Source organism: Schistosoma mansoni, chromosome 6, assembly GCF_000237925.1.
Source record: "Schistosoma mansoni strain Puerto Rico chromosome 6, complete genome".
Lineage (NCBI taxonomy): Eukaryota > Metazoa > Platyhelminthes > Trematoda > Strigeidida > Schistosomatidae > Schistosoma > Schistosoma mansoni.
The window spans coordinates 1177347-1190862 of record NC_031500.1 but is presented as its reverse complement, the minus strand read 5'-3'; the positions used below and the strand labels follow the sequence as shown (position 1 = coordinate 1190862).

Here is a 13516-nt window from a genome sequence, read left to right as displayed (position 1 = left end):
CCGTCCAGTTTTTCCAGGTTTTCCATGGTGGTGCAGCTTCACTTGACCCATGCTTTCAACTATGAAAATACTAAATCTCCACAAAACCCCTTCTTTCTTGTTTTTGTTTATCAAAAGTTGAAAATTCTTATTTATCGTAGATGTTAAATCTATCGAAGCGTCGAAATCACCCAATTGAGATACGTGTAAAATGGAAGTTCACAAAACAACGATTTGTCTAAAATATTGATTGTTTATGGAGTAATCTACAAAAATTAGTTACTAACCTCAACTTATGAGGTGTCTATGGTGTTTACCGCGTCCTTTTGTCTGAGATGAAAAGTCTTCGGTTGTACAAAATGACAACCGTCGACTGTGTCTAAACTTGTTAACGGTTTGTCAACAAACAATAATTGAAATAAGACCAAGCAATATGAAAACTGTTGCGTTTAAATAAGGGTTAAACAAATACAAATTGTGAATAACTGCTACAATCATTGAGATATGATGTGTTTTTCACTCTAGCAATGAGGTTTCACCAGTAAATGTATAGATGTCTCATTAGATAGAATTCCTTTGATTTCACTGCTGTGATCCACAAGTACTAGTTTCCGGTTTCTAACGTCTACAAGTATTTTAAGGGATTGTAGCAAATCAACACGGATTATGGGAACAAGAACATTAACTATGATGAAGTTCCACGAGAAGTTGGATTTGGAACCGAAATGCAATTGTAACTGTCTTTTACCGTATGTCTTGATCTCTGATCTATTCGCGGCTCTCAGTTTCAGTTTGGGGTCAGGTGTCATTTTCTCGAGTGTAGTAGGTGGTACTACACTAACCTCTACCCCTGTGTCGACTAAGAACTGTGTTCTGGTTCTTCTGTCTGTGAAATATAACAAACGACTGTCTTGTGAGTTGTGGCCGGTGACCACAGTCGTCACTAATCGTCGACGAAATTGTGAATAACTGCTACAGTGATTGAGATCAAGTGGTGATAATGATAAATACAATAAATGCGATAAGTATATGTAAATATTTCACAATATTACACGACAAACTTACGCTACAACATAGGCGCAGAAATCGCTAGGAATACAACTATTTACTGAATAATAATAAGTGGTATCAAACAATACACAAAAGAGTCGAAGGGAAGTGAACAGGGACAGAGAATGCAAAACAGATTTAACAGTACATGTACCACGGTTCAATTGAGGTTAGACTTGTATCTGATTGAATACCAATTTAGTTGTCTGGAGATCAAGTGTTCGTTCATATCACCGGAGGTTTTAGGTTCAATTCCTAATTACGAAGTCGTACATACACACTGCTGAGGAGTCCTATACGAGGTCGAAACGGTTATTTAGTGCTTCCAGATTTCCAATGGTTATTCGGTTAATGATTTCCATGATAACTATTATACAGCAGCAAAACTGGTCTCAATATATCAAACAGGGTGCTCGTTAAGACCGAATTTGGATAAGTACTCACCTTATGTTACCTTCAATTGTATATACCAAATTATGTGTAGGTGCCGAAACGTACACATTGGGAAAACAAAAAAGAAAGTTAATGTTCGCTCACTTTTATGCACACACTTATTGGAGGATATCGCTACGATGAGTTCGCTAACATAGTTTCTGCACAACCTGAAAAAAAACGATTGCTCCCCAAAGTTTCACATTTTCACTTATTCTCCCCATCATAACACTCTGGCTATCTCAGAGTAAAATAGTGCACTCTGTTACAAATTTATGTCTATGTCACATGAGTTTTAATGTATTTGTTACGTTTATTCTATCATTTTGAATCCTCAATCTTTTGTTTAAATGTACAAACTCAATAACACGTCATTTAGCAGATAATTCTTACACTATGGCATATAATAAAAATTATCAGAAGGGGTTTTGTGGAGATTTAGTATTTTCATAGTTGAAAGCATGGGTCAAGTGAAGCTACACCACCATGGTAAACCTGGAAAAACTGGACGGCCGTTTCGTCCTATTATGGGACTCCTCAGCAGTGCGCATCCACTAACCCGCACTCGCGATATTCGAATCCAGGACCTACCAGCTTCGCGCCGGAGCACTTAACTGATAGGTCACTGAGCCGGCATCCAACGGTGTTAATGTCTGACTTCAACTGATCCACGAAATGGCCGTCCAGTGCTTCCAGGTTTTCCATGGTGGTGTAGCTTCAATTGACTTACGCTTTCAAATATAATAAAAAGTTATTTAATTACAGTCTGATTTGCTTTATTTGGCTTTTATTTTTGTATGCATACTTTTACAAGGATATAGAATTAGTCTATCAAAATGCATTGGAATATAATCCACCAAATATACCACGAAGTCGAGATATTCGTTCTAGAGCATCGGAATTTTGGGATGAAGCATGTTTACGGATGGAAGAAGAATTACAACCTGTTGATTTGAATGAATTATGTGAAGAGGTATGTATATTACAATTGTTATTGTTGCTGTCTGCACTACATACACACACGACATTGCAATCATCATCATTATTGGTAGTTTTCAGCCGATTAGGTAGTTAGGATTAGTTGACAGGATGTCCTGCTCAATCTAGTTGTCGTACTGTATTTGGGACACATTAGTAAGAAATACCGGAACACTTAAGGAGGGCTTAGTGTCCCCTGTAAGATTTGAACCCGTGTCATCCAGCTTCACGTTTTGATGAGTTGTTTGATCGTTGACTACTCTACGAAAGGTTTGAGATGTTTTACAAATGATTGGTTACTGAACATTCTCATGTTTGTTCATCCCCTTCAATGCTGATAGAATTCTGTCGGTGGATTTTCAATGTAGCCACTAATCTGAGTGGCTCGTGTGATGTTTTGAGATGTTGGTAACATAGATTTTTACTGAAGCACACTAAAATTTTCTATTCAATTTGTTTCTTTATAGGTTGGTAGCTATGTCTACTTTTATTTAAAGTTGTCGCTTACGTGTGTGTGTGTGCTGAATTTAATGTACTCATTTAAATTGCAATTGATTGTAGGCAAATCAGGCACGTGCATCACGTTTGTCTCATGCTCAACTAACTAAAAACCCCTCGACCTCGATGAGTCATTCAAAAATCAAAGGATCAGAGCATCAACACCTCAAGGGGACGGATCGAACATCTCAACAGAAGCCATCATTACCTCTTCCACAAGGTAATCGTTATAGTCGGAGGTTGCATGTAAGTGTGGAGATAGTTGATCCTAATGGCATGAAAACTGGGAAATGTAATAATTTATAAATTGACTTATTTAATATTTTTAGGGAACTGTTGTATGCAAATTTTTTTTAATCGTTTCTTGCCTTTTGTTGGTCTTTATAGTATTGATGGAGATATTAGTTATTCATGAGAAAATTACCTTATGATCCCGACACTTTAAGATAATCCAAAATATAGCTTCACTCCTGGACCGTAAGTTTGTCTTATTTTCAAGTCAGTACCAGGGAAAATTGTCAAAAGTGTCACTGGACAGAATGAATGACACAATTGACTCTTAACTTCAAAATGACTCTTAACTTCAAAATCAGCAGGTTGGATTCATTCAGATAATTTAGACGTCGCATATGACAGCAATAAAGTCAGACGAAGACAGTCAGTACACTATTAGCCTCTGAAGCAGTAAGTCTCAAGATTCACAATGAAAAATACGAACAATGAAAAATACGAAATCCTAAAATATGACATACCGAGCACAACTGAATCATACCTGATGGAGAAGCTCGGGAAGCATTATTGATGAACAAGAAGTATCTGATTCAGATGTAAAAGCACGGATTGGCTATACAACGGCAGTATTCCCACAACCAATACAAAAATCAGAAATTTCAGTATAAACGACTCGACAGTACCATTGCACAGAGCTGAAACTTCGGGAACTACCACAACCATAATCAAAAAGGTACAAGCACTTATAAACAGCTGTCTACTTAAAATACTCAAGTTCGAACGTCATTGGTTCGGCACAAGCTGAGCCTCCCCATCGCACTAGCCTCAAGGGGGCTAATTCAAGATCGATAAAATCCTTAGTGAACCATAGTTTCGCTACTAGGATTCAGACTGAACGCCTCTAGGTCCTTTTCTGCACATTTTAAACTGTGCTGCATGATATAATATATCCGAAACTTCATGGTCTCCCAAGGTACGTCCTGTGAACCGTGGTCGGCATGTTTGGTTATTTGTGTACTGGTTTCTAACAGAGGTCATGGTTAATCAATCACTAAACACATGCAGTTCACAACGCCACATAGACATCGTAACACATCAATGAATTAATGACAGTTTTCTTTCGAAGACACGACACAGTTAGCTTTGGTAAATCCAGTTTAACCAGACCCATGTCCGTACGCTTAACCATTATCCCGCGTAATGTTATCACTACGGGCAGATGTCGCACCGCGCCTGTGCTTAAATGGAAAGCCTGTCGAAATCTGTCATTTAGCTCTCTTGTATCATATTTCCCAATCTTAGCACTATATGACGCCTACAATCTCTCATCACTACAAACAATCACATCTATAACACATAACTCACTTCGCCTACACACTAATATATCAGGCTTCACGTAGCTTTTGCCTTTAGATATGTGTGGTTCCCTGATCACCGGGAATCCTATTCGCCTCAGATAATCTTCCAACTTCAACACTGCTCTATTTATGTCTGGCGATACGCAATCTCTGGACGATGATGAGCTCTGGCTTGAGACTTCAGGGCCCCTACCATATAGACTGTCATACAGTAGTGTTTTCCACGCAACATACATGTCATCTGAATTGGACACCGCCAGTCTGTCAAGAGAATCTTCGTGAATTCAACGAGATGAATCGTTGAGACCGTCGGAATCAGTAATTACTTATCGAATTCCTTAAAAAGGACCTACAACAGTCATTTCAAGAGATATCAAATGATAGGTATAATAAACCCTTCTGTCAGTAAGGTCAGCAGACTATTCTGCACAACGAAGGTACCCGAAAATTTACTGTCCTGATAATTACTGTATTCGATAAGTACTTCTATCTACGTTTCCAGGCGTAATATTTGTTCATCCCCCTTTGCATCCAGGGTGAATCACCTATTCTGGAACTCAGTGACATTCGTCAATTACAGTCATCTAACAGGCGTCGTCGTACAATTTCTCCTAATTCTTCTTTAAAAAGTCCATCAAAGTTACAATCAAGTGAAATAGACTGTGATGTTGATGTATGGTCATCTCCTGGAGTAAGTTAACAAATAAATTGTAACTTTTGAGTTTTTCTTCTCTCTCTCTCTCTCCATATATATATATATATTACATGCCTTCCCGTGGCGAGGGTGTTGTTTACGAAATTGAGAGGACGAAAATGAATGTCCGGTGCTTTAACCGGGTTGGTGGACACAGAAAGTTCACCTAGGGGAGTTGAAAAACCCTCATTTCAAACCCATGGTGCACATGGGCTGGCTCCAATATCCTAAGGTAACAAATGACGTATGAATCAATCGTTGGTCACCGGCTACCATGGGACTGCATTTGCTCACGATGCTCCACTGCCTTGTAGATCAGACCTTTAGGTCAAATAAGAGATTTATAGAGATGCTCATGTTAACTGACTCTAATAGTGGTAAAACGAAAGAATCACAATTAATCTTATGACTTTCCGAATGCTAAACAAATCATTATATTATATGTTCCCAGCCAATTGTAGACATCTTAAATTTTCCCATCATTGTCCATTAGTTTATGTTATCACATTATAAATAACCGCTTCAAACATTGGCATGATAAATTGTACTAACTCATGTCTGTTTATTAGTTGCCACTAATTTCCCGTTCAAAATTTATTGATCATAAAAAATTGTAACGATCAGTGCTATGTAGGCTACTTACTTACAAAGTACAAATACTTGTCCTTGATACATACTGTTTATTCCAGTAAACAAATTGATGGCCAGTGCTATTGAAAGTATATAGGCGGTTGTTATTTTCTAGTTACTCTCACCGTGGAGCGATACTTCTGCATGTACCTGGGAAGGAATTCAGCTTAGTGGTAGTCTTAGTGACTGAGAACTTACCACTAGAGACAGAAATATGTAGGACAAGGCAAAGTGTAATGTTTTTAAGACTAACCTTCTCCATTGGTTATTAGAAAGCATCATCATTCAAGATGCTCATTATTTGAGGGTGACACCTTACTGCTGTCACTTTCTTGAACCTTAGGTTTGATTCTTTTATTCTTACCGTCCTCCATCCTACTCACTTGGCATCATAAGACCCAAAGGGACGAGTGTTCCAATCATTATAGGTCTATTACGTCATCACTGTGGAGAATCCCAACAACCACTTCAAATTTTGAGAAATCGGAGAGTAATGCTCGTTTTTACATCTAAAATATCATTAAAAACAATGACTGATAGAAAATTCATCCCTGAGTATATCAATAACATGATGTAAATATCATACCTATTGAACAAGTTCATAGTCCAGTAGATGTCATTTTGGTACTTGGATCAAAAGATACTGGAATCTAGTTTCAACATACTGGAATTAATATGTAGGTACACCTAACTGACGAGTCCTATACATGAAAAAAATAGATGCGCATTATGAATTCTCATAGTTGAAATCATGAGTCAATTGAAGCTAGACCACCATGAAAAACCTGGACGGCCGTTTCGTCCTATTATGGGAGTCCTCAGCAGTGCGCATCCACGATCCCGCACTCGCGAGATTCGAACCTCTGGTGGTAGTTAACATATACAATTTCCCATTATTGACTATAAGCCTTTTGTTTTTTGTGGACATTTCTCCATATGCTTGTTATGTTTGTTCATTTGTATATTCTGGTTTTTTCTTTTCTTATTCAATTTAACAGCCTGCTTTAATAAAATCATTTGAAGAAAATGAATATGATTCATATCAATTAACATTGAATGGACAATGTATGTTTTACTAAGTACTTTATTATTATTATTATTATTATTATGGTCACTATTAATCACTTGTTACAGAATAGATCAGTTCACCTGGAACCAAGGAGATGTTCATGTATAACTATGAAAGTTTAATTAAATTAGACACGATGATCGGTAAGAGTTTATCGCTCCTCTTTTTTCATAGTTGAAATCATGAGTCCACTGAAGCTAGACCATTATGGAAGCACTGAACGGCCGTTTCGTCCTATTGTGGGACTCCTCAGCAGTGCGCATCCACGATCCCGTACTCGCGAGATTCGAACCCAGGACCTACCAGTCTCGCGCCAGAGCACTTAACCGATAGACCACTGAGCCAGCATCCAATGATGTTAATGTCTAACTTCAACCAATCCACGAAGTTGGATCAACCACTCACCTATTGTTTTCAGTGAGTTGTTATCTCACAACAGACGTGGTTGAACTCCACTGGTCACTGCTTCTCACTAGAATTCTAGGAAATATCTCATGAAGTCAGTCACTAGTGAGCATATGATTATAATCAGAAGGGGTTTTGTGGAGATTTCAGTCCAATGCTTCCAGCTTTTCCATGGTGGTCTAGCTTCAATTGACTCATGATTTCAACTGTGAAAATACTGAAATCTCCACAAAACCCCTTTCTGAATCATCTTTTTTTTCTGAAACCTAGTTTCTTGGAGTTAAGGGATGGTTAATAATCGTCCTTATTCCTAAAAGTCTATTCAAAATTCAATTTAAGAAAAGCCATGTAAATATTATCGACTGTGTATTTTACGATAGAAACGTAACCATATGATTACCTACATTATCTTGAAACATTAACCTCTCTCCATTCGCTTAGATATTTTTTATGAATATCATTTTTATTAACTTCCTGTTATAAACGGTAGGATACTTGTTATAACGTTAGGGTTTGTTTTTATAACAGTCCTTTTACTTTTTACACGTATGTGGGACGTTAATTTACCCTTAGACGAATATATACACTAGATTTCCCACCCAATGTCGTCTATTCTACAGGACTTCAACACAACTCAAATCAAGAACACGAGATTAGCCTGACTAGAACGTCAATATATTTCCACACACCCGAAATCCGACACAATCCAACAACAAGGAACAGTCAATACATAATAATCAGGATAGGGGAATATATATAACACCTGTCACACTATCTACATGTCTGACTCAGCAAAACAACCGATCATTGTCATTCTTGCCCACACATCACTTCCACATCTCGTACAGTTTATTGACAGTCGAACGTATTTGAAAAACAGCGTAGATGTTATCATTTTATGTTATACCACTTTAGTGTGAATACTGGTTATATAACACAGGCATTTATGTATTAAACCATGACAACTTCCCACTTGAGGTCTTAGACATGATGAAGTCATTCAATGATAAAACTGACTTTTCATGTATCTGTTTTTAACCAATCATATTAAAGAAACGATTGAACGCTCCATTCTAATTGGTCCACTGAACGAGCAAATTATCCAATAAGATTATTAGCATAGGTCATAGTCGGAGCTGAAGAAACATGTGATTGATTACCCATTCCATCTCATACCACGACGCGCTATGCTGACTAGTATTGGCGATGGTTGGAAGAAAGTTAGGGGCGGCCAAACCAAAACGTGGCATCAGTCCTTGAAGTCACTAACTTCTAGTCCGAGCCACGTTAATAGATACAGACTACTTGATTGGGGTCCGCGTTACTATCGTAACCAATGGTTGGAGACTGTGTGTGACATGGTTCAGAATCAATCATAATGGCGTAGGTGTATACACTCTTTATCTTCCCCTAAACCTTAAGATTAAAATTGCTTCATAACGTTCTTCCTTCCTATACTATATCCTTGTATATAACCTTTCTTTTATATATTACCACCATTAAATTAACTACTTTTATGAATTTGGTGTTCATCTTGTTGTGGTAATGAGGTATGACAACTTGGACAGATGCACATATGTGTGCCTGGTCCTACGTTGTAGCTGACATATAAGTATTGTGTATTATACATTCGTGATAGTTTGAACAACTGGATTTTTCCAAGATTTTTTTTTCCGTTCATAAATTTATCGATTTATTTGTTTATTTTTTTTTAGCATCAGATATATTCAAATCATCACCTTCAGAAGATTCATGTAATCGACTACGTTCCAGTCCAAAATGTCACGATTTACAATCATTTAATCAAACACCATCACCTACTCTTAATATTACTGTGAATACTCCTCCTCCTCCTCCTCATCCTACTACTACTACTACTATTACTAGTACTACAACAACTGCTATTAATAATAATCCTAATTGTACAACAATTCAAGTAGATTTAAAAAAATTAAATCATTTTCTTAATGAAATAGTTTTACAAACGGATGGTTGGCCAACATCACAATTAATTAATTTACATACGGATTTTTCTAATTTAATATTTTGTAAATATGCACATGTTACTAATAGAATGTCATTGTCAGATGTAAGTTTCGTTTTTTTTTATTAAAAAAAAGTTCTTTGTATAGAATACTTAAAATCTCATTTGGCATTGTGATTAACTTTTTGAAACAATAACATACAGCACTACACTAAATTGTACTCACTCGGACTTTGATAGTATATTAATTGATTAAAAGTCGGTCACAGGAAACTGTGTTAGACCTATTATTATTACCATTTTATATTACTTAAACACATATATATTGGTACAAGGGTGCACCAGATATATATGCCCCGCACAAATCTCATTTGATTTGTGTGAGGGGTGTGATACTGCCCAGGTGCCCAAACCCGGGACCTTTGACCTAATGGTCTGATCCACAAGGCAATGGAGCATCGTGAGGAGATGCAGTCCCATGGTAGCCGGTGATCAACGATTGATTCATACGCCATTTGATCGCTCAGGATATTGGAGCCAGCTCATATGCACCATTGGTTTGGAATCAGAATTTTCCAACTCCCGTAGCCAAAATTTCCATGTCCACCAACCCGGTTAAAGTGCCTGGCATTCACTTTTCGTCCTCTCAATTTCGTAAACAACAGTAATGCCACGAGAAGGCAGTGTGTAGGACTTTCCTGACAGAGGCTATATACGCGTGACCATATGAGAGCATTTAGAGTGGAAGAGCGGACTCTCTCCACTTTCGGTCGTACCAGGGCATTTCGGGACCGTGTTAGACCTAAGTTTCATACTAGTTGGTACTCATCAGGATGGAGTACTTTATATCTCAAGGGGATTGATGAACCTTTTGGGACTCGAACCTAAATCAAAAAGTATGAAACGAAACCTCGATTACAGGAATTTTTAAGTAACTCACCCATAGTAGTGTCAACTGAATTTTTGGATGAAAAACTTATTCAAAACATTGGATAATAATCCTAGTCAATTACAACTAATTTGGGATCCATCATACGTATTCAGCTGTACAAGTTATGCAAAGCATTAGCCGAGCATGGTGAATTTAGCAACACGTATATATAAGGAGTTCAATGAATAGTATAACATATATAACCGTATGAAAAAGAACATACTAAGAATCTCGTTTAATAGAAGAGAGTGAATCCATGAAATAAAAAAAGTGTTGGGGATATATATATATATATATATATATATATAGAGAGAGAGAGAGATGAATTCATGAGTCGATTTAAGCCAGACCACCATTGAAAACCTGTAAACACTAGACTGCCATTTCGTCCTAGTATGGAACTCCTCAGTGGTGCTCATTCACACAGGACTCCTACCCACGACCTTCGGTTTTGTGCGAGAACGCCTAACCTGTAGAACACTGAGTTGGCATCCACCACTATGTTCAGTGCTTTCAGGTCCTCTAGCTTAAATCGATTCATAAATACAACTACAATATCCACAAAACCCCATTCTGTTTTACATATATATTTGTATAATTTCTTTTAATACATTTTCTAATTGTTTCATTTGTATTGTCTGTTTTTTCTCTCTTTTTCTTTTTCTTGATCATTGGTGAATGAATGTGTCAGGATTTTGAGAAGATATTTGCAATTCATCAAAATGTACACTTTTAATAATCCATTATATTATTATACATTACCATATTTAGGTGTTTTCTCAATTTTAGTATTATTAATATTCTTATTATGTTTATGTTTGTAAACCTCAGGTGGGTTTAGGTTATTCTCTGTTTTTCTATTTTGTATAATGGTATGTCTATAGGATAGTTATGACGATAATATAATGAACTGGGTGACATTGGCAGCTTTTCATTCTTAGTGTTTCTTTATCATCACCATTTCATTTTCTCCTATGATTGTGTTCTTGTTGTTATTGTATTTGTTCTGTTTTTTGTTCCTTTTGCTAATAAGATTTTTTTTAAATATATATAAAATTGATAAATGGTTTTGTGTATTGCTTGCTTATTCTATTTACCATTCACTGAATGTGTGATGAATATATATATATTATAGGTTCAATATATTTATAATTATTTCCTATTTAGTAATGATGGTTAGGTATTACTATTACTATTATGACTTTTACTAGTGTTTTTTTCTCATGTTATAATACAAAATGAGAAGAGAAAAGCTGATTCCTTGAACTCACACACGCCCATATACCCAGAAAAACTAAGTTTTCTAAGAAAATATATTGCATTTTTCTTTTTCTCTTCTGTAACACAAATTACTACTCAATTCCTCCTCTTCTTCCTCTAAGTTTGTTTCTTTTTTTGCTTTCTTCTTTTAAATCAATCCACCCCCTCCATCCTTTTTTAAAGTATGTCTATCTCATTCTCTGTTACTATGCATTAAATTTACTGAAGGGATATATTATTATTATTATTATTATTATTCATCTAGGTAATTAGTATAATCTTTATTGTATTTGTTTTTATTACCAACTTTCTTTCTAGAGCATTTCACATCAATTATAGCACATTATATGATGTAAAACACCCCCCCCCCAACCCTAACATCACCACCATCACTTATATTCTTTCCTATTAATAATATTGAATTTTTATCTCTCTATTTTCTTTGTTTTGTGTTCCTTCTTTATTCTATTTATTTCTATCTATTTATGTGTATGTATTATAGGCAATTTATATTTTTTTTCTCTCAAATAATTCATCAATTTATAAATAATTGACTATGTGAATGTGTTTTGTTTTGTTTTTTGATGGTTTTCTATAATCGTTTATTAAATAAACAAACAATTAGCCGGTTCTTAGTAATTTTTCAATACTTAAATAGGTATTATTCAATTTCTAGGTGAATTTTTTTTTCCTTTTTTTTCTTTCTTTATATTACCTAGTTATATATTGATTATGTAATGATTGTTGTTCCATTTTTTTTTTTTGTACACTGTGCTATTGTTGTTACGAGGACTAGGAGTAATAATAATAATAATAATAATAATGATTATTATTATTATTATTGTTTCCATGACATTGTAATTGTGAATGAATATGAAAATTAAAAAAAAAAATGATAATAAATTCTTGTAAGTTATAAATATATAAATTTTGTGCATATTGTTTTATATCCCGGTTTGTTTGTTTTTTCACTTTTTGGTCAATGGGAAAAAAAATTGTTTATTAGAGATAACTAGTTGTTTTCTTGATCGAATAGAATAGGTTTTTATGTCTTGGCCAAAGCTGTCGCTAATTTGTTATTACTTACTTACTTACGCCTCATACCCCTCGTCGAGGAGCATAGGCCGCACACTAGCATTCTGCATCCAACCCTGTCCTGAGTAATCCTTTCCAGTTCTTTCCAGTTGTTATTCATCCTTTTCATATCTGTTTCTATTTCCCGAAGTAATGTGTTCTTTGGCCTTCATCTTTTCCGCTTCCCTTCCGGATTCCAAATTAGGGATTGCCTTGTAATGCACATTGGTAATTTCCTTAATGTATGTTCTATCCACTTCCAACGTGTTTTTCTTATTTACTCTTCAGCTGGAAGCTGGTTCGTGCTCTCACATAAAACGTTGTTGCTAATAGTATTCGGCCAGTGGGTGTTGAGTATTTTGCGTAGACATCTGTTTATAAATACTTGTACCTTCCTGATGATGGCCGTAGTAGTTCTCCACGTTTCAGCTCCATACGGTAGGACTGTCTTGATGTTCGTAAGACTTTATAAAAAGATAGATGTGTAACAACTTGCTATTGATTCTATGTCCGGTTTTTTATCATGTGAATTATTCATCAATGGAAATACGACTTTTCCGATCTTAACAATGTGATAAGTCAATGACATTCAACTGGTATGAGTAGTCTAGCGTCCTTATTGGTCCTTTATCCGCCTAGTCCTTCCAATTGAGTCTAGAACACCAATTACAGCTTCTGCTTTGCGAATCATTTATTTCAAGCATACTCGGTTTATATACCACACAGACAGACCGCATCACACTATAAAATACAAAATAATATTTGTACAAGATCAAGCCAAATGTAGCTGTGAGCGTGGGATACAATAATCAATAAACTGAATATAATTTAGGAACAGTAAATCGTATAATACTAATAATGCATAGGTCAAAATGAAGCTTATAATAAGATGAATATTGATACATACAATCTAATCACTGAATAGTTAAGCCATAAGAATTTA

At 35.8% G+C, this 13516-nt stretch overlaps 1 protein-coding gene across 1 annotated transcript in view; it reads left to right on the top strand.

The window, feature by feature from the left end:
• Window positions 1-12256, top strand: part of Smp_179290 (hypothetical protein) — a gene marked incomplete at its 5' end in the record, with an annotated part of 43703 nt that extends 31447 nt beyond the window's left edge. The window contains 6 exons of the mRNA XM_018797889.1: window positions 2276-2434; window positions 3001-3183; window positions 5062-5217; window positions 6849-6915; window positions 9040-9413; window positions 10931-12256. Of these exons, the coding sequence (XP_018652886.1) occupies window positions 2276-2434; window positions 3001-3183; window positions 5062-5217; window positions 6849-6915; window positions 9040-9413; window positions 10931-10975 (984 nt within the window). The 3' untranslated portion in view covers window positions 10976-12256. The remainder of the gene's footprint in view (window positions 1-2275; window positions 2435-3000; window positions 3184-5061; window positions 5218-6848; window positions 6916-9039; window positions 9414-10930) is intronic.
• Between the last annotated feature and the right edge of the window lie 1260 nt (window positions 12257-13516).